This window comes from Ipomoea triloba, chromosome 10 (assembly GCF_003576645.1).
Source record: "Ipomoea triloba cultivar NCNSP0323 chromosome 10, ASM357664v1".
NCBI classification, from domain to species: Eukaryota; Viridiplantae; Streptophyta; class Magnoliopsida; order Solanales; family Convolvulaceae; genus Ipomoea; species Ipomoea triloba.
In genome coordinates, this window is record NC_044925.1 from 2,463,714 (window position 1) to 2,490,611 (window position 26,898).

Consider the following 26,898-nt stretch of genomic DNA (forward strand, 5'->3'; position numbering starts at 1 on the left):
TTGTGTGTGTGTGTCTCAGGCAAAGAGTCAATTTAGATGTCGGGCTCTAAGCGATTTTTATGATATTAAAAATGTAAATTTGAATAAAAATTAAATAAATATAAACACCACAATAACCAACAATTAGGGTAAATTAGACTTTTAAAATAAAAATACAATAAGCTGATAGCTGATTGTAAAAAGTTGGCTGATTGGGTTGGCTGTTAGCTGATAGCTGTTTGGTATAATTATTTTTTTCTCAAAAAGCTAATTGAAAATGCTACTTTGAGTAGCCTTTTGAATTTTAGTATTTTAGAGTTACAAAAAGCTTATTAACCAAACAACTAATAGTGATAAAATAAGCCAAAATTGGCTGATAGACTGATTATTTGCCAAACAGGGCCATAGCTTTTCATTTTCAGCTTATTGGCATCAATAAGTAAAGTCAATTTTTTTTACCAAATACTCATATTAGTTGTTTGACCTGTCAAATAAGCTAGACTTTAGCTGATAAGCTAACTTTTAGAGTTATAAAAAGTTGATTAATCAAACATTTATATTGATTTTTTAACACAGTCAAATAACTAATAGTAGTCAAATAAACCAAAATTTAATAATAGACTAACTATTTTACCAAATATGAATATTTAATTAGGTATGAATCTATAAAATTGTGTTCATATACTATTTAATACATCAAAATTAAACTTTTAATTGAAACGAAAGATACGTAGTTATCATTCTAATAATTGAAGTTATGTTATTCATGAATCATGTTGTGATGTGATTGGTATGTGTGAACAAAATTCTGAGAAAAAATAAATAAAAATTGACAAGAAAATATTTTTTAAAAAAACCTCCCCACTTCACTCACATGCCTAAAAGGATAATGTTATATATCTTAAATAGTTTACTAGATGTAGCTAGCAATTTTCATCTTTCCCAATGCTAATTTTGTACTTCCCTTCATTGTGTGAAATGAATATAAAATTATAGAAATTAGGGACATTTGATTGCGGAGTTTAAGTTACGAGGATCAATGGAATCTTTGTTTTTGTTTGACGGAGGATGTTGGTCTGCATGAATGAAAATAAATTTTCTCGAGACTCATTCCAATTCCCTTTTTAAAGTTTAATTTTTAATGATAGAAATTCATAATTGTTATTTGAGAATATGTAAAACGGAGTAATAAATTATGCTAATGGATTTTAATGAATTTAACCTAAAATAATCATAATAAATTTAATTAGAAATTATAACAAATTTATAAGTATCCTGTTATAAATAATATTAAGTAGTGGACATTATTATTTAGTATATAACGGTTGTAACCGTTTATGTATTTATGTATCCATTATATCTTTCTGTTATTATTTGTATTATATATATGTCATTTGTAACATACACATGTTGAATTGAATGAAACACTCTTCTCCTTATGTTTGTTGTGTCTCTATCTCTTTTCTCTTTACCTGCAATGTTCATCGGTTAAGAGCTAATGGCCAACGGGCATGACCTATTATATCATATATCGGAATTAATTTAATTTTTATTTCTCAACTTTTTTTTTTAATTTTACTAGCTTCTCAAGATTGTATCAAAACTAAAATTAATTCTAATTTTATTTTCTCGACCATTGTTTTATTATTATTTGGGGGTTGGATAGGGGGTGGGTTTTGATTCTCCTAGTTAAAGTAACCGTATTTATAATGGTGTGAGAACAATTAAAATTAACACATTTTTAATACTCATTATAATGTATGTGATTATTTTTTTAAAAAAAATTGAGAACTAAAAGTGAAAAATAAAAGAAAATTTAAAGTTATTTACATCTCTGAAGTACTCTCACTTTGCCAAAAGCATTGTGGTCAAGCGGCATAGCTATGATGACCCTCTTGAGTGAGAGGTCACAGGTTTGATCCCCAATGGGTTAGTAGGTTGTGAAATTATCTATAACAGAGTCAATAGTATTACAAACTTTTCAAATGCCATGCAAGTAAAATTATCAAGTTATCTTTTCGTAAAATGTTAAATATGTTAATTGCACAACTTTAATCACTTTAAAGGTTAAATTAAATATTTTTTTAGTTTGAGGGTCTAATTGCTTTTTTTTGTCAAGCCACGAGGTGTTTTGAGAGAACTTTAACGGTAGGAGACACCTTTAAACTTGTACCATACTCAGACTAATCCCCGTTCACACCGGCTCGGCCTAATTAAGGCCGGGGATGGTCTAATTACATTTTGATATATAGTTAGAAAGCATATTTGACCGTTAGCCATACAGATGAGGCTCCAAAATGTTATATTTGAAGGAGACTCTCGAGAAATAGTTGAAGGAGTCTTGAACAGCTCAGGAACCTGCCAAGCGACGCACAATGTTCTCAGAACATGTAAACAGGAGCTGAAGTTCATACAGTCCTGGAGAATAAGGGCAGTGCCCCGGGAGTCAAACACAGTAGCGGATCAACTAGCACGAACCTTCAAGAACTTCCCCAAAGGGATGCACATCAAGAGACAAGAGTGATCCTCCAGATGAAATAATTACTTTGATTGAGAATGATAGGGCCGGATATCCATAGCTAGCTTTGACACTTTTTCCGGGTTCCCCCCTTCTAACCCTAATAAAAAAAAAACTCACAATATTTGTAATTCCCTCACAATATATAGCATCATAATAATAACATGTAACTCTATTTTTTTCAAAAAAAAAAATCCATGATAATAATAATAATAATAAAGAATAATGTAATTCTAAAAACAGCATTAAAGTTGAAATCCACCTTCACACAATTAAAATTGACCTAGAACAATCCATATTCATTTTCGTGAAATTAAAATCAATAGCAGCTTCCACTTTAAATAATGCCTTAAAATGGCCCCACAGTCCATTATATTTTAGCAATTATTTTTCAACAAATCTTGTACAAATGTATCATGGCTGAATACAAAGATTCAGCTTATAAAGTGAAATCTAAAATATGGTATACCAAATGATGGTAATATGGTGACGGAGCGTTCTTTAATTTAAGTTAAAGAAAGAGAAACATTTGGCGCTTAGAGACTAGAGAGTGGGCGCAAATGGCGCCTTTGAATGTGTCCAAAACACCATCGCATGTGGGTGTTATTTCACCTTTAATTTGTCCACAACTAAGGAAAAAGTAGCTTTGTTCTTTTTAATGTTCTTTTTCTCAGTCCAACAAATACAACAATATAATTATTACATTGTTCACATATTAATATTATATCATTACAAACCTATAATAACTCAAAAAAAAAAAAACAAACGAGATTAATTATCCTAAATATCGCCAATGACCTTGTGATTTAGTCACATGGAGTTACTCTCCCATATAGGACATGTCATATGTTTGAGCCTCAGTGGAGGCAATATAATAAAAATAGCTTATTAGTGAAAAAAACATTAATATTTATATCTCATGACAATTATATTTACAAATTTAAATGTTATCAATTTCATATTAAATATTTATCTTTCGTGATATATATATATATGTACGGAGTCAAAAATTAGTATTTACAATTTAGTATTTTTTTTTGGGGTTTATGTTTTAGAATTTATCCAAAAAATACTGTTAAAAATTACACTCTAAGCTTTAAAGATTGTACTTTTAAAGTAGAAAAAATTACCCGAATGCTATTGAATTTTTTCTTTCAAATTACATAAGATCGGTTAGATTTTTTAAAATGAAATGTTGTTATTGATTATTAGGTTTTTCTTGATAACTTGTTTCAATGTAAGTGTGTCTACACACACAACGTTTTTTAGGAGTTTAGTTTGAAAATTTTTAGTTGTTTGAGGTAGACATTTGGATACCTAATGTTTTTAAAATGATTTTATGGTTAATTTTTTGTTTGTGTGTCAACTCAGCAAAGTGTTATAACAGAGTTTTGTACAGCTTAACTTTGGAGTCAAAGTCTAGAAATGCAAGTAGCAAGAGTAGAGAGGGATGGCATATTGAATTGGCATGCGACCCTATGAGTAGTTTAGTTGATTCATGAATAATAAATTGTAGACAAGAACATAAAATCGAGTCCTAGTAACGGCTGCGTGAGATCTTCTTGTATAGTAACTTTTTGTGAACACCACATACAGATTTCATTTAATGAATCACTGAATCACCATGATTTATCCTTCCATAACCTTGTTAGATCGAAGCTTGAGGGTCTATCGATGAGGGATTTTGCGTATGTGGGCAAGAGTGGGCAGGAGAGGGATGGCATGTGGAGATGTGCAAATATGGGTGCAGAAGACTTCTGAAGATAAGAGTGGTCCAATTCTTCTTCCCCATCATCATCAAATAAATTGCCGCGAAATTAAGGGTGTTTGGCTATAACTGTCAGCTCCCATAAATTCATTATTCTAATATTCAACGGTTTGTACATTACCCTTGCTTGCTTGTATAGTCCCTACACCACACCACTGTTCTATGTTTATTGTCCACTCACCACTCTGCTCTAAAGTACACAACCAACTGCCCTAACCAAACCTTTTCTCTCTCTCTCTCTCTCCCTCTCTCTCTCTCTGCAGTGGTTTCCTTCCCTTCTTTAGTGGCTTCAATCAAGGCAAGAATTCACTAAGAGCCTGCAATCTCTCTCTCTCTCTCTCTCTCTCTGTTCTCTTTCATACCTTCTCTTTCACACAGGTATGAAAAAATGGCTTCATTTCTTCTTTTCTTTGGGTGTCCATTGATGGGTTTTGTGTTTCTTGGAAAGGGCATTTCTTGATTTTTTATTTCCTGCTCAATTCTTGGCACCCACATTGTGTTTTTGGTTCAAGATTGTTTCTTTACCACAATTTTATCAAACTTTGTTGTTGAATGTTTGGTTTGAGTTATGTGTGTTAGTTAATAACCTCAATTATGGTTGTAGCTGGCTGCTCAGCATTTCTGGTGGTGCAGTTAATTTAGCAAGTAAATTTTTTTCTTCAATTTCCATTACTTTTGCCCTACTCATTCATCATATCTTAGTACTTTGGTTGTTCCAAGAATAATCGTTTCTTCTCATTTTGTTTTTTTTTTTTTTTTTACCTTTTTATATTCTCTTGGAGTCATGCTTGTGATTTACATTTCTGATTTACTAAGTAATACTTATGACTGTTCTGCATATATATGTGTGTTGGTAATTGGTATAGTCATCCTATGAATGAGATCTATTGCCCATTAGAACCCTAGAATTTTACCTATTTATAAAGCTCAAGATTTACCCTTTTGTAGTTAAATAGTGAAAATTTGTTTTCCCTATACTTTACTTAGTGACCATGCTTGGTATTTTAGTGTCCTGTTCTTGATTTCAACATTTTGGTTTCTGGGTTTCTTGTTTGCAGTTTCTGGTAATAGGGGCAAATTTGTGTGTAATTTTGAATTGGCAAAACAAATCAGTGGGGAAGGGTGTAGGAGAAAGTGATATCTTTGAGGCATAATGGAGAAGAAGCAGCTGAATTTCAATGCCCCGCTTATATCAGTGAGGAGAATGTCGTCGATTGTGTCTCAACCCGAGGAAGTGATTAGGAAGACGATTGGGAAGGCGCCCCCGAACAGGCTGCAATCTCTGCCTGTGCTAAAGTGTAAGCGGGATATGGGCGAGGTGACTAAACCGGCTGCAGTTCCATTTGTGTGGGAGCAAACTCCCGGGAGGCGGAAAGCTGAGAACGAGAGGAAAACGTATGCCTATGAGGAGCCTTCGACTACGCCAAAGCTGCCTCCAGGAAGGATGCGGGATAGTATAAGATTCTATTCGGGCGAAAGGCCTCGTAGCCAGAATATTTACAATGCTCAGCCCTGGAATGATCATGCAGCTTTGTTGGATAGCTTGGTCGAGAGCATGTACACAAAAGGGGAATCCGATGGGGAAAGCGGGGATGATGCTTATTCCGATGCAATCGACACGCTATCCCCGAGTGAATCTTTGTCGTTGAACTGCAGTATAAGTGGCTTGAGTGGCTACCAAGGCCTAGATGTAAAACCGTCTGGAGCCTTTTCTGTCGATGTGCAGACACGAGACTTTATGATGAGCCGGTTTTTGCCTGCAGCGAAGGCCGTGGTTTTGGAGACGCCTCAGTATGTTCCAAAGAAGGAACTCGTAGTAGCTGAGCAACCTAAGCCCCCGGTGAAGAAGGTTTCCCCGGTCGAAAAAAAGCCTCTGCCTATCCAGAAATACGAGCCTCACATTATATCACATTATAGTAAGTATACAGAGAACATTGCTAGTGAAAGTGAAGATGAAATGGACGAAAACGTGACTGAGAAACAACACAAGCGGTCGGGTTTATCTTGGAAGCTCTTCCCCCGGCTTTGTGTAAAGAACTCTTTGTGCCTTCTAAGTCCTTTGCCGGGAATGAGAAGTAGATCACGAGCTCCTTCACCCGCACCTACACCTCCACCGCCAGCTAAAGACATAAAAAGGCTAACCAGAAATGGTTACAGTGGACCCCTTAATATGCCCCGAAAAGCATATAGTGGACCTCTTGACAAGGTAGAAATCTTAACACTCCCCCCCGCTTCTTAATGTTATTAACCATTACTAAATTCCTGGCCCTGTTTGGTAAATGGCTGTTAGCTAATGGGGTTAGAAGGTTTGATTAGTTGATAACATTAGATGATTGTAGAAAGGTGTTTGGTAAATTAGCTGTTAGCTGATAACTGTTTGATATAATTTCTTTTCTCAAAAAGTTAATTGAAAACTTTTACTAAATTCCTGTATCTGTGCAGCAAGTTTGTGAGGCCATGTACAACAAAAGATTTCATCCCCTATCGGGGGAGCTGTATAAAGTTGCTGATAACAAAAGGGTGTCTAACCAGCTGCCTGGTTACGGGGATTTATACAGATCAGATGGACTGTCTCCACACAGGAACTCCCGAAGTGGTGCAATATCTCCCTACCGAAATGTTGCTCCACGATCACCGTTTAACGAAGGTGCTAGGTTTCTAGGAGTACCTAGGGAAGTCGAGAAAGCCAGTGGTTATGTTCAAGATACTCCTAGAAAGAGCACAGGTAAGATAGCCTCGGATTCACAAGGTAGTGTTGATGAGAAAACGGTATATGTAGATTCGGTTAACAATGTAGAAATTCCACGTTCTGATTTGGCATCTTCGAAGCCCAAGAGTGCTGTTACTGGCTCTAATGAGAATCTAAAGAAACTAATAAGAAACATACGAGTTGAAGAAAACCGAGCTGCTAAATCTTGCACTCAGCATGTCAAAGGCCAGAATGTCGTAGATGTGAGACGAAAATTCAACCCCGAATCTTTGGAGTTGGCTGAGAAGGTGCTAGCTTCTACCACGTGTGTATCGAAGCTCAGAGGCCTTACAGAGAAGAAGGATGCTTCGAAACTAAATTCAGACTCCAATCAACAATTCGGTTCGTCAGAATTGGCAATTGTGTGCACCAATACGGGCAATGAAGATAACTCCTCAGAATCTCCATTACCCCCGCCCTTACCCAAGTCGCCTTCTGAATCGTGGCTTTGGCGTACACTACCTTCTGTTCCTTTGCAGAATCAACAGAAACCGAGATCAAATGCTACCAAGACTGCTACCAAATGGGAGACGATTGTGAAATCTTCGAATTTACATCACGATCACACCCGCTATTCTGAGGTAATTTAACTTCTTTTTCCTTTTAATAGAAGTTCATGTTTGAGTAACCGCATTTATTTGACCGGGCTACCATTTCCCATTTGAACAGGAACTTGTTCCTCACAGTTCTCGTCAGCAAAAAAGAGTTTAGAAGCCGAATGCCAACCTCAAGGATTTGAGCATGTTTACTTCGATTCATTTACAGTTATGTGGAGCATCTCGCTCCTGTATAGTCCAGTCTCTCTATACACGAGGTATCCAACCTTCTTCATTTTTTTTTTTTTGCCCCTGGTTTTTCCCTCTTGATCTTTTTTAGTGAGGATATACACCAGGAACAAGTTTTTATTTGTCGAGTGCATAATTTATAGCTGAAGTTTATGAATTCTTCGAATGATGTTGTAGCGAGCTGAGAAAAAAATCTGGGTTTTCTCACTGTAGATTTCTACTTACATATGGAACATGTAAACTTCCTTGAAATGAATAGGAGGTGTTTGTTTATCTTTTATTGTCTTTGTCAGTTATATGGCATATGGCTTCTTGTTCTCCGGTTTCCTTCACAAAGTCTAGAAGCTATGGAACAAAATTGCAATTTGATTCATTCAAATATTATTATGTTTCTAACACCTAAAAATCTGTATGCTTATACAATCCACTTGAGCACCTAAAGAACTAAAACTATGCATTGCTCCATCAAGTGGTTAATGAAGAAAGATGTAAAAGTGTGAGTTTTCTACTTTTGGTTCGTCGGTTTTTATGGCATTTCTATCTATCGTTAGTCCATCGACTTTGAATTTCTTGATACTTTTAGTCCTTGTAGTGAGTTTTCTGGCCAAACATGTGTACCTGCTAATTTAAGGTGACGTTTGGTTGAACGACTAAAAGTGGTCAGAAATTTAGAATTGAGAGACATAAATTCTGTATATTATAAAGTTAAATTTTGTGTATTGTATAATGTCCACAATATAAATTGTCCCCAAACGGGGAGAGTATGAGTTGGTATACAAAGGAAAAATTACTTATCATGACTAAAAACGCCCAATTGAATGGCGTGTTGGCTTATAATAAAAAATAATTAAAAATACAATAGAATACAGTCTTAGTATACAATACACACATATACTTCGTTTTACGTAATGATTAAAGTAATATGGATACAATTAACGGTGCTTGGGAGAAGAAGTATTGCAATTAACTTAGCTTACATGGTGCTGACATCATTACTGTCACATCATTATATTTATATTCTAACTCATATATTACTTTATAAATATTTAAAATTAATTATTTTTTACTACAAATATATTACATTAATATGTAAAATAAATAATTACAACCATGCTTCCAGTGAAATTTGAACACTTATGTCCCCGTCAATGTGCACTACAGGGAAAAATTGCATGCGTTAGATGGACGGTATGGTAATATGGATTGGGCCGAAAAACACAACGGGCATTTGGCATTGTGGATCCATAAGGAGATTTAGACATATTAAAGTAATTATTATTTTCATAATTACAATAAAACAGTAATTTTAAAAGAGAATCTATATATAACACATGCAGTAAAGAAATGAAATGAATAGCTTAGCTTATTAATTAGATACCAATGGATTTAATTAACTGGGGTGTCCCGAATTATTAAATCCAATAATTAAGAACGAATAACTGATATGAAAATGTAATAGCAAAATGATAATACCATAAGTCACGGAGACAAATTATATTGATAATTTGCGCTAGGACGAATACAAGAAGTGTGTAGTGCTATTACAATAATTGTTTTAGACAGGGTATGATCCAGGTGTCTTGTAATGCTAAGACAATGGCCTTTTATACAAGGAAATCCCAACCAAATTGGGCTAAATTCGCAGAGGGCCACAAGATTAAGTCGAGGCCCATGTAGTGGGCCCGCGAGACTAAGCCAAGGCCCATCATTGTGGGCCTCGAGTTATGCACTTCCGAACCCCGGGTCTCTATTATATTGGGTCATTTCTAATATATCCATCAGATACAAATTATCACAACGCACGGAGAGCGATGCCAAGATGAAAACACTTGAGCTTGAGGGACAACATTCGTCCTTCTACTGTTTGCAAACTGTGGCGTTCTGTTGCTCTCTCTGTCCGAGTTGCCAATAAACCCCCCTTGGCTTATGTTCCTTCCGAAGTTTGGTGACTTGGTAGAATTCTACTATTTTCGTTGCGCAATACTTATTCTATTGAGTTACCCGAGTTGTGTTCCTCAAAGCTTTGTTACACCAAGGCCAGATGGTTGCTACTCTACAAGCCCAGATATAGAACCCGTAATTGTTATTGCTTTTATGGCCGCCATTGCTGCAACTCACCAGCTGCGTAACAACTTCAAGGTCATATTGCACCTGATTGTTGTCTTTATTCACTGTCGCAGGAGTAGTAGTAGTGGCATCGTCGTTGTTCGTGAAATGTCAACTGCTGCTGAAGAAATGGTGCTCGTCGGACGGCGAGGTTTCGTCGACGTGGTGGGTGTAATCAATGGAGAATTTCTTGGTTTGAATCTTGTCGTCAAAGAAAGTGTTTGCAGTGGGGGGAGACGATTTGTGCATGAAAACAGTTCCCCAGCAAATCAGGCTCTTGCTTGATGATTTCTGATGGTGCCTGATACTTTGAAAACTCCACCCAACTTCTTTTCTCTCTCTTATGTTTGTTCGTAGCGATTTTGTTAATATATTTAAATTTGGGAGGATTGACTTAAAAAGAAAGTCGACATCAACATATAATCGGTGCCACATCATCCTCATAATTGGGAAACTTGTAAAATTTGTTAGACGAAAAAAATTTAATGGTTTGTGGATCAAAACATCAGTTATGAAAAGTCAGGTGCAGGATGACAGTTTAGCCTAAAATTAATTAGGCTCTGATACAAAGTGGTATTAGAGCTTAGATTGCAAAGTCTAGGGCATAGAAAATAAAATTGATTAGGCTCTGATACAGAGTGGTAGCAGAGCGATTGGAACCTTTGAGATATAAGAAACAAAGTTACAAAGTGGTCAAGCCTATGATAGAAACTTTAGTTATAGGAATTAAAATTGGCTAGAAATTTAAAATTTTGAAATTCGCTGTAAAGATGTGTGACATTGCATATTTAGTACAATTGCATATTTATTTCTTTGATTATTGATACTTTAAATGGTGTCTCATAATTTGAGAAATTTATTTGGCCTTGGTGAAAATTTTGAATTTGATTGCTTATATATTTATTTATGTTCTTGATTATTCTTTTAGTTGTGATTGTTGGAATTGAGTTTAATCTCTTATTCAAGAAATAACAAGAAAATGTAACATTTTTGCCAAGACGGTACCCCGGCCCATATCCAAAACACTTCCAGCCAACATTTTCAGTAGTCTTGCTTCTCACTTCTTCAACTTGGGTAGCTTAAACTTGACCGGCGACAACTTCACCACCTTAAACTTAGCGGTCTTCACCTCGAATTGTGGCACTCAGATTAGAAATGCATAATGATTGATTATTTGAGGGTGTTAGAAGATGGTATCAGACCTTAGGTTGCCTGCTCTGATACAAAGTGGGAAGCTGGTGTTTTTGAACAGCGAGAGCATTCATCGACATAGTTGCCTCCTCACTCATTTTGAGATCGAGGAGGTTTAATTTCTTCTCTTCTTTCCAGTCGGTAGTCTTCAAGACTCGCCTGTCTTTGAGGAACATTAGGGAGTGACAACCAGGTCTAGGCTCAAAGAGTTGATCAATCATGCTTCACATTTGAGAAAAGGGGAGTGTGCAATGCGATGTTAGAAATACTAAGTGTTTGATGAAATGTCTCTTAGACATTCTTGAGTCATGAGAATGTCCTTTAATGTTTTAGGAGTGTAGAATGACCTTGAGAAAGACTTTCTTATGGTTATATGACATCTATCATCTAGCCAATTGACTCATCTTATCTTCTTGGAACATTAGTATCTTATATGCTTGAAACCCTAAAACTCTACTCATATCGTCGATCTTTGTGAGAACGATACCCAATGTAATGATATCTTCTTACATATCCACTTACCCAAAAACACAAAAAAAAAAAAAAAAAAAAGCTACTTCATCAAACACCCCTAAATCGTTTAATTAGTTCAAGTCATATAAGATAATCAATATAATGTGAATATTGTTATTTTAAATTGAGAAAATTGCATTTTTCGTCAAAAAGTTATAGAGTAATTGTAGAATTCGTCACTTAGTATGGGTCATACTCACTTTTCGTCTTTAAGTTGTGATTGACATTGTGCTTTTCATCTCTAAGTAAGCATGACAAAACTCAAGAAATAATTCTACAATTAACCTATAACTTAGGGATAAAAAGTACAATTTTTCTAACGTCGTAGTTCACATTATGAGATAATTGACATTACTGCTAAATCAAATTTTGGGATATGTCAAGGACTCAAGGTAATGCAGACATGCAGTAACCTTTTCCACCTTAGATATTATAATATATATTACGTTGGTTAGGTGGTATGATTTACCCTTTGAATATACTTTATATTTTAAAACTTAAATTATAATTCTTAAGTTATTAGAGTATCCAAAACATAATTCTTAAGTTAGAAATAAAAATATATTTTCTCAATTGAAATGAAGACAAAAATAAACATTAATTTATTGTTGTCCATAAACTAAATAAAAATGAAAAGAAATTTCCAATTTTGTATTTAATATTGTCCTCATTTCATAAATTTTGCACTTCATAATATTTTACTATGCAAAAAAAAAAAAAACTTATATTTGTGTTATCTTTATTTTCAATTTTGAAAAAACTCGTAGTCACTATCCAAGAATAAGTGTGCACTCGATAAACATTCTCTTGTATAATAATCTACAAACAATACAATAAAGATAAACGATACTAGAAGATAAAATCATTTTATTTTTAGAGTGAAAATTAAACAAATTTTAGCAATAAAAATCATACCCACACATTGAGTATATTATGATTAATGAATGACATTACATGCGTTTCTTTTAACTCATCATGAATAGGATTAGTCTCCACGCACGGTTATAATTGACTGAACGAAGAAATTCGTGATAAAAATAATTAAAAGAGTTAATACCATTTGAGATTCTCCAAGTATAATTGTTTTGTCAAGTTTAGTCCTAAACTTTCAAACTGATCACATGTAATCTTTCGACTTTCAAATTGTTACATCTATGGTCCAAGTTAATAACTCATGGTCCTTCAACTATCAAATTTTAACTAGTTGTGGTCGTTCTAAGAGGACCACGACTGTTTTAATTTTGAAAGTTAAAGAATCCTGGGTGATTAATTTGGACCTTTAAAGATAACAATTTAAAAGTTGAAGGATCACGGATAATCCATTTAAAAATTTAAAAATAAACTTTATTCAGATCTCATATCACATTAACTCTAAAAATCATGAAGGATAGAAGTTTCCATATAATAATAGTTGGTGCCACGCAAGCATGATGAGTGTGGGACCCAGTCAACTGACCTGTCATTAACCCGCCAAAAATTATATACTCCCCTCCATTACTAAGATATGTTAGCTCATCATTCATAAATTGTTTAAATAAAATTAAGGGGAAAAAAATGAGGAAAATTATCGAGCGTCAATGGAAAATAGAGAAATCAGAAAAGAGTGGGAAAAACTCGGAAAGAACACAGCTTGTTGGGTGTGGTGGGGGAAGGTTGGGGGTGTTAGAGAGAGAAAACAAGAGAGAGAAAGCTTTTTCCCCCACTTTCTTCCTCTCTTTCAGACAAGATGGTCGAAGAAGAGAGTCTCCTCCTCTGAGATCATCCTGGAAAGGGCAGTCAAGAAATAAGAAAAAAGCTATTCAATTTCTTAATATTGTCATATAATATATTTGCCTCATCATCATTCAATTTCTTTTCTATGTAAAATTTGTTTTTTTCTTTCTTTTTGGATCCTTTTTTGTTCTAACCCCCCATCACCATCACCACCACCTGGAATGTAACCTTCTTTTTTTGTTTTTTTGAAATCAAATTTCAAGATTGTGACAATAATTGCAGCAAAAGAAGATTCTGTAATTTTATCATATCATTTATTCGTTGACTGCCCTTTTTCCCTGCTTTTCTGGTAAGTTTTTCTTTTCTGTTTATATACATTGCTTGTGATTGTGATTATTCTTATATTCTGTGATCATCTTTTTTGCTTTTTTAGATCTTCTGTGGTTAAATCAAGAATGGGTAATTGTTTTCATTTTGTTTTCTCAACTTTCAGCTCAAAAAAATTGAATCTTTGAGAAATTGTTAATAATTGGCCGTGGCTGGCGAAAACAGAGGTATTATAGCTTGAGTTTGATATCCATATCAATGAGGGATACCAATTTGGTGAATGTGTCAAAGAGGGCTGACATTTTACATTTTATCTGCAAAATAGCTTTTGCTTCATAGGAATTGTATCCACAAAAACATAGGAGTGCTTGTGTTTTTCGTTATCGTTGTTGTATGAGTGTTGTTGTTTTCGAGTAATAGTTGTTGCTCGGAGGGCCAATTTGTTCATAAAATAGAAAAAAGCTGGCGATTTTGTATAGAGCTGTTGGCAGAGCCTATCACTGCCTCATCTGCACCCACACAGTGTTTGGAAAGCAATGGGAAGTAGATGGACAATTCATGGAATCCAGTTCTCGTATCTCGCCCTTCTGATTCTTGTGTCAGATGTTCATGGCTGTTGCTCGCTTAATTCTGAAGGTAAAGGGTTAATCTTTAGCCTTTTGGACTTGGACATTCAATCCTTTTTTTTTTTTGAAACATATTGAATGCTGCCCTTTCGTTCTTGGCTGTGGTGTATGCAATAATCAGGACTAGCGTTGTTAGAATTCCGAGCAAGAGTGGAGTATGATCCACATCGAGCTCTCGAGAATTGGAATGTCGATGACTGTGATCCATGCTTGTGGTCTGGCATCCATTGTGTGGATGGTAATGTGCAAATGCTGTAAGTCCCTGATACGGGTTTGCTTGAATAAGTGTACTTCGTTATCTTTAATGGTTAATATGTTTTCAACTTTTGCTAACTAACAGTATATTACGTGTGGGATAACTGGACTATGACATTGATGTATTTGTTTGCTATCTGTCAGGGACCTTAACGGGCATGAGCTGGAAGGAACACTGGCGCCAGAGCTTGGAAATCTCCCTCACTTGAAAGTGCTGTAAGCATTAACTCTCTTATGAATTAGATTCATCGGTTGCTTCTTAGTTTGTCTGTTGAAGGACTTCCTGATCCACGCAGAAACTACATTCTTCCATCGTTATGTCTTTGCTATACAAATACAGTCAGAAAATGCCCATTTATTCGTTTTCTAGAACAAAAAATTGTTTCTTTATGCATCTTATGTTAGTTTACATTGTGAATAAAGGACTTTAATTATCTTGCTGACTTATTATCTTTTGAATATTAACAATGTTTTATTGTTTGTTGTCTAATTGCATTGGAAGTGTACTCTCCAAGAACCATTTTTCGGGTGTAATTCCCCAAGAAGTTGGACAACTCGAAATGCTAGAAGTGCTGGATTTGACGGATAACAACTTGAGCGGAACTATTCCTGCACAGATAGGAGGCCTACAGTTACTAAGAAGCTTGTGAGTTCAACTGCAGTTACTATGGAAGTCTCGTGGGTCAGTAAGCATACGTGCTTCTAACCCGAGTTTCTGGCTTTTTTCTCAGGTTGCTTTGTAACAATAACTTTGAAGGAAGTATTCCTTCGGAGATTGGGAAACTTAACTTTCTGACTCAATTTCAGTTTGACCCGAACCTCACTTCTGATTTTGCTTCAGGAACTGGCTGTGTAAATAGAAAATTCGGGGACTGGTGAGTTTTTATTTATTTTTCGTAACTTTACCTTCCTTATATGTATCTTCATATGCATTATATTGCAAACGTTGCTCTGAGTTGATGTTGTTTTTGACAGCATCTGGCATGTCAGCTGGAATCCATTGAGGAAAGCCGATTTCTTGCTGACATCTATAAAAGTGGTGTTGATGCGTTACCTCAATCGGATCTCAGTGTGGGTAACTAAAATGTCTACTAAATTCGCATGTATTTCCTCATAACATTGCATTTCTGAGAAATGATTCTCTTTCCGCTATAGTTTCAATCTTGGAAAGGGATCTTTGCACCAAAATACCAGCTGCTACTCGGATGATCTGCCAAGTGAGTGAAAGAATTCTTTTCCTCGTCTTCAAATGATTAGGATTCTGAACTCATTTAGGGTTCATTGATCATGCTTTAGCAGGTTCTCCTAGCCCGCACATAATCCACACTCTAGAGAGTCCACCTAACCCCACACGACGCAAGTTACTTGAAGGATCAAATAACCTTGCTGCTGCTCCTGCCAATGGTGGGGCGCCATTGGGTAATGTTATTGCTCAGCCAAGCAGCAGAAGTAGCGGGTCATTCCCAGCTGTGCCTGGGAATGTCGCACCATCTTCTACAACATCACCCCCACAGCAAGAAAGTGGAACAGGCCCTGGTCCTGATCAAGGAGAAGCTGATATTCCAGTTCCGGATTCTGAAAAATCTCGACTTAGCTGGAAGTATATAGTAGCCATTTTTTTGGGACTTCTCTTACTCATCATTATTATCGCAATCATCTGCATTTGCAGAAGCAGAGCAGCAAGGTCCATTGGCCCTTGGAAGACTGGATTGAGTGGACAATTGCAGAAAGCATTTGTTACAGGTAATGTTGTCATGTTGTTTATACAGGAGAACATTGAATTTCATAAAGGAGAGTTCCTATTTTGCTCGTTCTCCTAAGCTATGGTTGTAGCTCAAAAAAGATTGGAACTTGAGGTTGAATCTGTGTTAGGATCAAGCACTTAGCACTACGCCAAAAGCTATAGTTCGTAGCAAAGGCGCAACTTTATTTCCTTATAACGTCATATTTTCGAGAGGCAGGGTGCTGGAATTGACCCTTGAAGCCTCTGCCCAACAATCCCCCTAGTCACCTGGTGTTGGGCTTGGCCTTTTATCGGCCTCCGCCCAACAATCTGAAAGTTTTATTTTCGGTAGTAATATCATCTTCTCTCTGAAAAATATAGGTGTACCAAAGCTGAACAGATCTGAGTTAGAAACAGCATGTGAAGATTTCAGCAATATTATAAGCACTCATGCTGCTTTCACTATGTACAAGGGTACTCTGTCAAGTGGAGTAGAGATTGTTGTTGCTTCAACCGCCATAAGTTCTATGAAAGACTGGTCCAAACGTGCAGAAATAGCCTTCAGGAAGAAGGTTAGTTTGTGAAAGTTAATACTTGGTGACCTATAGCATTCTCGGTTGAATTCAAATTGGCTTCTTGCACATTGTTCATTCCCAGTTGGAGAACTCACTTGTTAAGCTTGTTTTGCACTTACATAGATTGATACTCTTTCCCGGATCAACCACAAGAATTTTGTTAACCTCATTGGCTATTGTGAGGAGGACGAGCCTTTTACTAGAATGATGGTGTTCGAGTATGCTCCAAATGGAACTCTTTTTGAACATCTTCACGGTAATGTTTGTTGCTAATACAAAGTTCAATGTAAATCATTTTGAAAAGTAGCGGCTTTAGTAAGTAATCAAAATGCAATTTTTGTATATTTCAGTTAAAGAAGTTGAACATCTCGACTGGAATACAAGGATGAGAATTATAATGGGGACTGCATATTGTATACAGTACATGCACGATTTAAATCCACCCTTGCCTCATTCAAACATCAGTTCTAAATTCATATACTTGACAGATGATTATGCAGCTAAGGTAGGATTTTCCCATTGTGGTTGGCATACTTAGGTGCAACTGTTACCATGTTCATCTAAAGAACCAATTTCATTTGCACAGATTGCAGAGATGAGTTTCTGGGAAGAATTGGCAACCAAGTCAAAATCTGGGGAAAACGAAGAGAATTCTGAACTGCCACCACTTGTTGACCCCGAAACGAACATCTACAGCTTTGGACTTGTGTTACTAGAAACAGTTACTGCAAAACTACCTTACTCAGAAGAGCAAGGCCCTCTTCTCAACTGGGTAAGTCTATGCATTTGCATTCTATTAGGATAACGCCACACATTCCCAACTTGGCCCAAACGCTTACACGTGACTTGCCTTTGATACCACTTGTTAGGACCAAATGTTTACCACTGTGCCAAAAGTTATAGCTTATAGCGAAGGCGCAACTTTATTCCCTAAAACTGGCACACATTTTCGAGAAAAATGGTGCTAGACTTGGCCCTTCAGGCTTCCGCTCCAACACATTCCTATTTCTCTGTGTTTTTCTTTCTTTTGTTCGCCATTCTTATACAGAGACGAGTATTGTGTATAGGCTGCGCAATACATGAGCAACAGGCAGAGCTACAGCCAACTGGTTGACCCGACATTGAAGTCCTTCAACGAGGATGAGCTAGCATTGGTGTGTGAGGTAATCCAGGAATGCGTCCGGCAAGACACCAGGAAGAGACCAACCATCAAGGAAGTGATAGAGAAGCTAAGGAAAGTCCTCGATATCTCCCCCGAGGCTGCAGTTCCCAGGTTGTCGCCGCTCTGGTGGGCTGAACTCGAGATCCTATCAGCTGAGGCGCCTTAGTCCTCTCTACATATTACCTGGTTTTTGTAAGTGAAAAAAAGGATTGCTTAGCTTTAACAATGTTTATGTATGTATGCACACAATCTCAAAAGTCAAAACCTCTCCCATGCTCACATTTGTATGTATTCTTCCATCTTATTGTCATTGTAAAAGGTTTTATAGTACACACTATTGTAGTGCTACTACTGCTGTGAATATTCATTCAGAATTGGTATGTAACATAAAAGAAAGAAAGAAAAAAAATAGATGAATTTGAACAGCAGGATGTTGAGTGTTGGTGAATACCTTGAATCTCTTTATAGTTTCTAGCTGCTGCTGTTGCATAGATTCTTCTGAGCGGCTATTTTGGAAAATTTTGGTTCTTTCGTTGTGTGTCAAATGTTTATGCTTTTAATGATTAATTCGGTAATTCCACAGCTAAGAAACACCACAAATCACTGTCTTACTTTTGCTTGGTTGCTTTTTTTTGGATGAAGAAAATCCAGTCACTATTCAAGGGTACATTGCTTTTTTAAGATAATGAGAAAAATTCGTAGTCATTATTCAAGGATGCATTGTTTTTTTAGATGACGAGGAAAACTCATAATCACTATAGGAGGGTGTATATTCGATAAACTTCTGACCTTAGCCAGCAAATGACTACAAACCCCTAATCACTATCTAAGGGTGTACATTTGATAAGCTTTACTTTATGACCTTAGCCAACAAATAACCACAAGAAAGTAAATCAGTCTAGATTATCTGTAATCACTACCCAAAAGTGTGAATTGGATAAACCCCACCATATGACTCTAACCGGTAAAAGACTACAAAAAAAGGTAAATCAATCTAGATTGTCCGCAGTCACTACCCGAAGTGTGCACTCGATAAATCTCACTTCATAATCCTAATGAGCAAAAGACCATAAGGAAGTAAACCAGTAAAGATTGCTCATAGTTGACCGACTCGGGTGCTTTTCTTTCCTTTTTTGTTCTGTTTACAATTATGCATATATTTCAGCATGCATGGTACCAAAGCAGTAAATTGAACAAAAGTGAAAATGGGAATTGCATATTGTATCCAGTACATGCAATTTTTGTATACTTCAGTTCAAGAAGTTGAACATCTCGACTGGAATACAAGGATGAGAGTTAATGGTGACTGCATATTGTATCCAGAAACATGCATGATTTAAATCCACTATTGGATCATTCAAACATCAGTTCCAAAATCATATACTTGACAGATGATTATTCTGCTAAGATAGGATTTTCTCGTTGTGGTTGGCATATTTAGGTTCAACTGTTCCATGCATGTTCATATAAAGAACAAATTTCGTTTGCACATATTGCAGAGATAGTTTCTGGGAAGAACTGGCAACCAAGTCAAAATCTGGAGAAAACAAAGAGAGATTCTGAACTGTCACCGCTTGCTGACCCTGAAACAAACATCTAAAGCTTTGGGCTTGTGTTACTGGAAATAGTTACTACAAAACTACCTTACTCAGAAGAGCAAGGCCCTCTTCTCAACTGGGTAAGTCTCTGCATTTGCATTCTGTTAGGATGGCGCCACACATTCCCAACTTGGCCCTTCAGGCTTGCGTCTGATACCATTGGCTCTAATACTGCTTGTTAGAATCAAGCGCGTATCACTACGCCAAAAGCTATAGCTCGTAGCGAAGGTGCAACTTTATTCCCTTAAACCACCACACATTTTCGAAACGAAGGGTGTTGGACTTGGCCCTTCAAGCCTTCGCCCCAACGCATTCCTATTTTTTTGTGTTTTTCTTTCTTTCGTTCGCCATTCTTATACAAAGATGAGTATTGTGTATAGGCTGAACAATATCTGAGCTACAGCCAACTGGTTGACCCGACGTTGAAGTCCTTCAACAAGGACGAGCTAGCAGTGGTGTGTGAGGTAATGCAGGAATGCGTTCGACAAGACACCAAGAAGAGACCAACCATCAAGGAAGTGATAGAGAAGCTAAGGAAAGTCCTCGATATCTCCCCTAAGGCTGTAGTTCCCGAGCTATCGCCACTTTGGTGGGCTGAACTCGCCTTAGTCCTCCCTGCATATTACCATGTTGTTATAAGTGAAAAAAAGAATTGCTTAGCTTTAACAATTTGTATATATGTATGCACACAATCTCAAAAGTCAAAACCTCTCCCGACTCTCATGCTCACATTTGTATGTATTCTTCCATCTTATTGTCATTGTAAAAGGTTTTATAGTACACACACTATTGTAGTGCTACTACTACTGGGAATATTCATTATATTCAGAATTGGTATGTAACATAAAAGAAAGAAAGAAAAAAAAAAAAAGCAAAACAAATGAATTTGAACAGCAGGATGTTGAGTGTTAGTGGCTACCTTAAATTTCTTTGTAGTTTCTAGTTGTTGTTGTTGCTGCATAGATTCTTCTAAGCGGCTTCTTTTGAAAATTTTGGTTCTTTCTTTGTGTGTCAAATGTTTATGCTTTTAATGTTTAATTCCACAGCTAAGAAACATCACAAATCACTGTCTTACTTTTGCTTGGGTGTTTTTTTGGATAAAGAAAATCCAGTCACTATTTAAGTCACTATTTAAGGGTGCACGGCATTTTTTAGATAACAAGCTGAGGAAAATTTGTAAACTTTTGCTTGGGTGTTTTTTTGGATAAAGAAAATCTAGTCACTATTTAAGGGTGCACGGCATTTTTTAGATAACAAGCTGAAGAAAATTTGTAATCATTATTCAAGGATGCATTATTTTTTTTAGATGACGAGAAAAACTCGTAGTCACTATTTGAATGTGTACATTGGATAAACTTCACTTTATGATCTTAGCCAGCAAATGACTACAAAAATAAATAAATAAATAAATAAATCAATCTAGGTTGTCGGTAGTCACCATAAAAAAGTGTGAAGCTGATAAATCTTTCCTTATGACCCTAATCAATAAAAACTATAAAAAAGAAAAAAGAAAAAAAGAAAAAAAAAGTAAATTAGTCTAGGTTGTTTGCAATCACTACCAGAAATATACTTTTGATAAATCTCATATCATAATCCTAATCAGCAAAAAATCATAAGAAAGTAAATCAGTAGTGATTGGATGACCGAGTCTCGTACTTTTCATTCCTCTTTTGTTCTGGTTACAATTAAGCATATATGTCAGCATGCATGGTACCAGAGCAATAAATTGAGTCAAAAGTGAAAATGGTTCCTTTAATTTTTCAGAAGCCTACCAAATGCACTCCAATCTCCTCTGATCTAATTCCAGTACTACTGCAGATACATGTTCTAATACAAGACTAAATGCAACTGGAAATCTACTTTTTTTTTCTTCTTTTTTACTATCATCAATTTGTGATGAGACGACTAAGATTGTCTAGTGTCTTCCCACATTTCCTCATCTGAATCTGAAGCATTGAAGCAGAAGCCAAGAAGTGTACACTCTGTGTGGGGCCCAAAACATCCAGCAGCCCTTTCAGTGTCTTGAGCCTCACACAATCAGCCATTTTCATCACCTTTTCAAGACCACCAACCATGTTCTTCACCGCCACATCCGCCACCGTGTCTCCGCCGCCGCCCTGCAGTCGAGCAAGCTCCACCATCCGCCGGTCAGCCACGGCCACCTGCTGCCGCTCCATCTCCCTCTCCACCTTCTCCTCCTCCGCCTTGATTTTCGCCTTCAAAATCTCCACTTTCTTCGCCTGCTCCTCGCTCATCCCGGCGCGGGGCACCAGGCGGAACGCCGTGGACGGCTTCCACCCCGTCACCCACACGTACGCGCTCTCCAAGGAGGTGAGCCACACTGGCGCGAAGAACGCGAGAACATCCTCACGCGCCGCCGCCCATTTGGCGGTGTAGTAATTCTTGTAGTGGGTTGTCATCTTATTCACCAAATTATCGTGATCTTTCTCGTTCTCAATGAGGAGCGAGTGGGCACACTCCTCAAGCTGCGCCATCCACTTCTCGAAGAAATCCGTGAAGCTCTCCTCCACTTTACTTCTCATGCTCGAATTGAAGAAAAAATTCGATCTTGAGAAGAAAAAAGGAGAGGGAATTGAAGAGGCAGGCTTCGAATGAATTGAAGTAATTAATGATACACACGCATGTGTGTGTATGTATAGGTGGGAGGGGGTGGGTGGGTCTTTTGACTGGGTTGAAGGGGCATTTGTAAGTTGCATGGAGTGCATGTACAGTGATAAGTAAACAGGTGGTATAGGGTTGGCCATGCAAACGTGGCATCAGAGGGCTCATGTACCTTCCCACGTGGAGTTTGCTTACATATGCTTTAATTGGAAACTCAAACTCAAATCAATATATATATATATATATATATATATATATATATATATAGGTTCAGATCAAGTGCAAAGGACTCTCCGGGTAAAAAATGCACACAAATCTCAACCATTAAATTCATCTAGATCTATTGCTCTTTAAAAAAAATACATTACACTTCGAATTAATAAAAATTACGCATTTGAAAGCACAAAAACATGCACTTGAAGGTCAAAATTATGTACTCGAACGCATAAATATATGCAATCGAAGTAATTTATGATACCAAAAAGGAAAGTTATTCAACTTAATTGTTATTAAAGCAATTGCACATACAAATCGTTTATAAATCTCACGAATTTCATTAGAAATTTAGGTATAGATTATTAAAAAGAAGGCAAAACATATAATAAACATTGGCTCATAAATATGCATTTGAATGCACAAAAATGTACAATTGAATGCCAAATTGTCCCATTCAAAGGGAAAACTAAGTACTGAGACAGAACATATACACACAAAAAAAAAGGAAAAATATGCACTCAAAAAATGAAAATATGCACTTGAAGAAGTAAAAATGTGCAGTAAAAAAAAAAAACAAATCTGAAATAACTTAACACATTTACCATAATGCCACTGCGTTTTTTAAAATTCTCTTCATTATATTCTTGACTGGATCAATGTATGAGATTAAACCTTAAGAAACATTCGCATATAGTCCATAATATATATATGCCATTGTTTAAGTGAGTCCACTATTTTTCATGAGTCCATATGAACAGATCTGAGCCATTAAATGCTTGAGATCAATTGCTTAGACGATTTCTCAAAACTATGCAATTGTGCACTTCATTTAAATAATTTGTGATGAACATTTAACAGTAATTTTATAAACATATAGTTATGATTTTATGAATGTGCTATAATTATTTAATGAACATATATAGTATGAACTTTTAGAAATGGGTGGGAAATTTGTCTTTTGACTTTTGGATATAATAAATATGAAGGCATGCATTAATTGTCGAAATACCATATTTAAAATAAAGGAAAATGGAATGAACTATGAAGTAGAAATACCGTACTTGGCAAATGAATTACGGCGTGAAAATTCTAAAGCATTTGGATGACGGAAAACTTCCGTTGCCGGGAATCGAACCCGGGTCTTTCGGGTGAGAGCCGAATATCCTAACCAACTAGACTACAACGGAGTGATGTTCACAATCTAAAACTTAATGTAAAACATGACCCGGAAAATGGTGTCAATGCATCAATTATCACTAAGGGTGTGTTTGGTTACCCGGAAAATGATTTATGGAAAACATTTTCCGGGATTTTGGTGTTTGGCAACACCTAGAAAATGTGGTCAACGGAAATCATTTTCCGTTGACCACGGAAAATGAAGGGTTTTTTCCGGAAAATGCAGCGTGCAACATGGACTCCTTCAGTCCGGCGGACTGGTTTCCGCTGGAAACCAGAGCAAATCCGGCGGAAACCAGAGCAACGGCTGCTCTGGTTTCAGCGGTGTTGTTGTTTTTTTTTTTTTTTAAATTTAATTTTTATATATTTATTTATAATAAATATTATTAGTTTATATATTTTTAAATTTTAAAGAAAATAATAAAATTATATAATTATACATTTCTACCAATTTTCCACTCATTTTCCGGAAAATGAACCAAACACCCAAAGACAGTTTTCCAGAGTACATCCAAACACGGAAAATGAAATCATTTTCTGGAAATTAATTCATTTTCCAGAAAACATTTTTCAGAAGTCATTTTTCTGCTTTCCAAACGCACCCTAAAATCATTATCAAATAAAAAACTATTGCTATCGCATGAGAATAACTAAGAACCACTTAAAACAATCAATCTAAGAAAATTCAACGTCTTTAAAGCAAGGAGAGAGAGGGAAAAAATACGATGACATTTTCATAAATAACTTCAACTTTAAAGTGCAATAAACAAAACTATAGGGCACAATTAACGACACTATATTGTGCACCCATCATATGTATAAGTTTAGTGGAGTGGGAAAAATAGGGTGACATTTTCGTAAATAACTTGAACTTTACAATTAACAACACTATAGAGTGAAACAAACGACACTACAGAGTGCATATATCATAGTATAAGTGTAGTGGATTGATGCACTCTATAGCTTTGCTTAATTGCACTCTATAGTGTTAGTTGATAGTTAAACTTTAAAATTTGAGTTATTTACAAAATTGTCATTTCGTTTTTACAACATATAAGTTATATATGTAGTTTTGCTTAGTTGCACTTTGTAGTGTTAAAAGTTGCACTTTATAGTGTTACTAATTGAACTTTAAAGTTTGAGTTATTTATAAAAAATATCACTGCCTTGACTTTTTTTATTTTCTCTCTCTAATTACATGAAATCCATTAGATTTTCTAAATGGACATCTATGATTGGTTCTTAGTACTCTCTTGAGGAATAGGTCTAACGCGAGTATGCCCTATGTATAGGGGAGCGCTAGGTGAGAACAAGCTCGTAGGTAAAAAGTTATGAATGATCTTAATCCATATATGTAGGTAAAATCAGCAGCTAAAGATTATTGAAAAATAATGAGAAAATAAGCCATGTCAATTTTATAAATATTAAACACTTAAAATTTTACAATAATTATAAATTTGACTCGTATTTTTCTTGTTCTTTTTTTTTTTTTTTTTACTAAAACTTTCAACCATCAATGAACTCTAATGTTTGGCTATAATCATTCTTCACTTTTTACAGGGGGTTGCTCTCATTTGAACTCACCCCTATACGTGTGTGGGAGAGCAAATTATATCATGAACCCAAATACATAAGAATAATATTGTAGGTTCATAAAAAATCCAGTACATCAATATAATATTCCAAGTTTATTACAATGACACCAATTAATCATAGGTGACTCTCCTGTGAGACTGCCTCACGAATTCTTATCTATGAGATAGGTCAGGTCAAGTCTATGGCTCTGTTTGGCAGAGCTTATTTAGGAACTTATAACTTATTTTAAGATACTAATAAGTTATAATATCTGTTTGGTAATGTTCCTAAAATAAGTTAGTAGCTTAAAATAAGAGCTTATTTTGAAAAGCTACTTTAGATAGCTTTTCAAAAATAAGCTAGTAGCTTCTTAACTTTCTTTCCATCTTTATCCTTATTATTTTAAATAAATAACATCTTTTACTCCTCCCAATAAAAATCTTTTTGGCATTTTCTCTGCAATATGTTTGGTTGTAATTTTAATTTGACATTTATGTGTTTGAATATTAATTTTTATATGAACTCATTTTATGAACTATGAATATTTTGTTTTACTTTATATATTTTCAAATATATGTTCTTACTTTATATTTTATTAAAATATATTGATTTTACTATTTTATATTTTAATATGCAGACAAACCTATTTAAATTTAAAACTATTTAAATTTTATGAACATGTCCTTTTTTTTAGTCTTTTTACATTTATCAACTTATCAAAAAGCTAATTTTACCAAATAATTTTAAGCATAACAGCTAGCTTAACAACTCTTCAGATTTCAGCTACTAGCTCATAGCTTTTCAACTTTCAGCTAGGTTTGCCAAACATAGCCTATATGTACACCTATGATGGAAAAATGTAATACTAAATAGGGATAAATTGATTTTATTTATAAGGAAAAACGTAATACTTTTGAGAAAAAAAATGTAATATTTAGGGGTTGAAGAGTTACTTATGAGGAAAAAAAAAAGTATAATATTAATCCATGATAAATTGATTGATTCTTACTTATGAGGTAAATTATACTATGGACCATAGTCTACATTGTAATGTGGACCACAGTGTAGACCATGGAGTATGGATAAATGTTTATTTTTAGTATATTGAAATGTCATTTTTAATGTACTAAATGTTCATTTTTAAGTAATATACCAAATAATGAGCAATCAATACACAAAAAAAAAAAAATGAACCTTCAAAAAATGGCAAAAACTTGTGTGAGACCGTCTCACCGTGATGTCATACGCACAAATGTAACACTTATACGCACAAATGTCATACTTATATGCTCAAATGTAATACTAATCAATAATAAAAATTTTGTTACTTATAAGGGTAAATGTAATATTTTTAAGGGAAAATACAATACTTTTACATTTCGATTTAAAAGTATTACATTTTTCCTCAAAAGTATTATATTTTCCCTTATAAGTATGAAAAACTTGTCAACATTACTTATTATTGAAAATATAATACTTTTTCTCTTATAAGTAACAAAAACTGTATTCTTAATTAGTATTATATTTGAGCATAAAAGTATGACATTTGCACATATAAGTGTGACATTTGCATGGTGCTTCGACCCGACCCGACCCGTCTCACGAATAAGGATCCGTGAGACGGTCTCACACAAGTGTGACCCTCAAAAAATAACATTCAATGTATTAATTAAAAAATGAACTTTCGGTATACTAAAAATGAACCTTACGTTAGTAGTTTA

The 26,898-nt window shown here is 35.4% G+C and overlaps 3 protein-coding genes and 1 non-coding gene across 6 annotated transcripts; 2 read left to right on the forward strand and 2 right to left on the reverse strand.

Annotated features, from left to right (window-relative positions):
* The first annotated feature begins 4,418 nt into the window (after positions 1–4,418).
* On the forward strand, positions 4,419–8,102 carry LOC116032791. The gene is made up of 4 exons (XM_031275509.1): positions 4,419–4,643; positions 5,324–6,471; positions 6,708–7,595; positions 7,684–8,102. The coding sequence occupies exons 2-4, from the start codon at positions 5,419–5,421 to the stop codon at positions 7,723–7,725; spliced, it is 1,983 nt and encodes a 660-aa protein (XP_031131369.1). The 5' UTR covers positions 4,419–4,643; positions 5,324–5,418; the 3' UTR covers positions 7,726–8,102.
* Positions 8,103–13,153: 5,051 nt separating this feature from the next.
* LOC116032779 (protein MALE DISCOVERER 2-like) lies at positions 13,154–18,418 on the forward strand. Of its 3 annotated transcripts, XM_031275493.1 has the most exons (15): positions 13,154–13,671; positions 13,816–13,876; positions 14,070–14,285; positions 14,397–14,529; positions 14,675–14,746; positions 15,033–15,176; positions 15,262–15,405; positions 15,506–15,601; positions 15,686–15,747; positions 15,827–16,273; positions 16,635–16,825; positions 16,952–17,084; positions 17,179–17,333; positions 17,415–17,600; positions 17,896–18,418. In XM_031275493.1, exons 3-15 carry the CDS (start codon positions 14,186–14,188, stop codon positions 18,154–18,156), a joined length of 2,124 nt encoding a protein of 707 aa, XP_031131353.1. In that variant the 5' UTR covers positions 13,154–13,671; positions 13,816–13,876; positions 14,070–14,185; the 3' UTR covers positions 18,157–18,418. The 3 variants fall into 3 exon arrangements, with proteins under 3 accessions (XP_031131353.1, XP_031131352.1, XP_031131354.1); XM_031275492.1 differs by having other exon boundaries at positions 13,816–14,285; XM_031275494.1 differs by having other exon boundaries at positions 13,816–14,285; positions 15,830–16,273.
* Positions 18,419–21,474: 3,056 nt separating this feature from the next.
* Positions 21,475–22,131, reverse strand: LOC116032306 (protein DOG1-like 4). The gene has a single exon (XM_031274804.1). The coding sequence runs from the start codon at positions 22,129–22,131 to the stop codon at positions 21,475–21,477; it is 657 nt and encodes a 218-aa protein (XP_031130664.1).
* Positions 22,132–23,540: 1,409 nt separating this feature from the next.
* Positions 23,541–23,613, reverse strand: TRNAE-CUC. The gene has a single exon. It is a non-coding gene; the product is annotated as a tRNA-Glu (tRNA).
* Positions 23,614–26,898: the final 3,285 nt, after the last annotated feature.

What these genes read in the sequence shown, in the direction of transcription:
- LOC116032306 (XM_031274804.1), bottom strand. Translation starts at nt 22,131, where the DNA reads ATGAGAAGTAAAGTGGAGGAGAGCTTCACGGATTTCTTCGAGAAGTGG.
- LOC116032779 (XM_031275492.1), top strand. Translation starts at nt 14,186, where the DNA reads ATGGGAAGTAGATGGACAATTCATGGAATCCAGTTCTCGTATCTCGCC. An exon ending in CAGATGATTATGCAGCTAAG is followed by an intron (nt 17,334 to 17,414) that starts GTAGGATTTTCC and finishes TCATTTGCACAG; the next exon opens with ATTGCAGAGATGAGTTTCTG. An exon ending in AAGGCCCTCTTCTCAACTGG is followed by an intron (nt 17,601 to 17,895) that starts GTAAGTCTATGC and finishes TATTGTGTATAG; the next exon opens with GCTGCGCAATACATGAGCAA.
- LOC116032791 (XM_031275509.1), top strand. Translation starts at nt 5,419, where the DNA reads ATGGAGAAGAAGCAGCTGAATTTCAATGCCCCGCTTATATCAGTGAGG. An exon ending in ATAGTGGACCTCTTGACAAG is followed by an intron (nt 6,472 to 6,707) that starts GTAGAAATCTTA and finishes GTATCTGTGCAG; the next exon opens with CAAGTTTGTGAGGCCATGTA. An exon ending in ATCACACCCGCTATTCTGAG is followed by an intron (nt 7,596 to 7,683) that starts GTAATTTAACTT and finishes CCATTTGAACAG; the next exon opens with GAACTTGTTCCTCACAGTTC.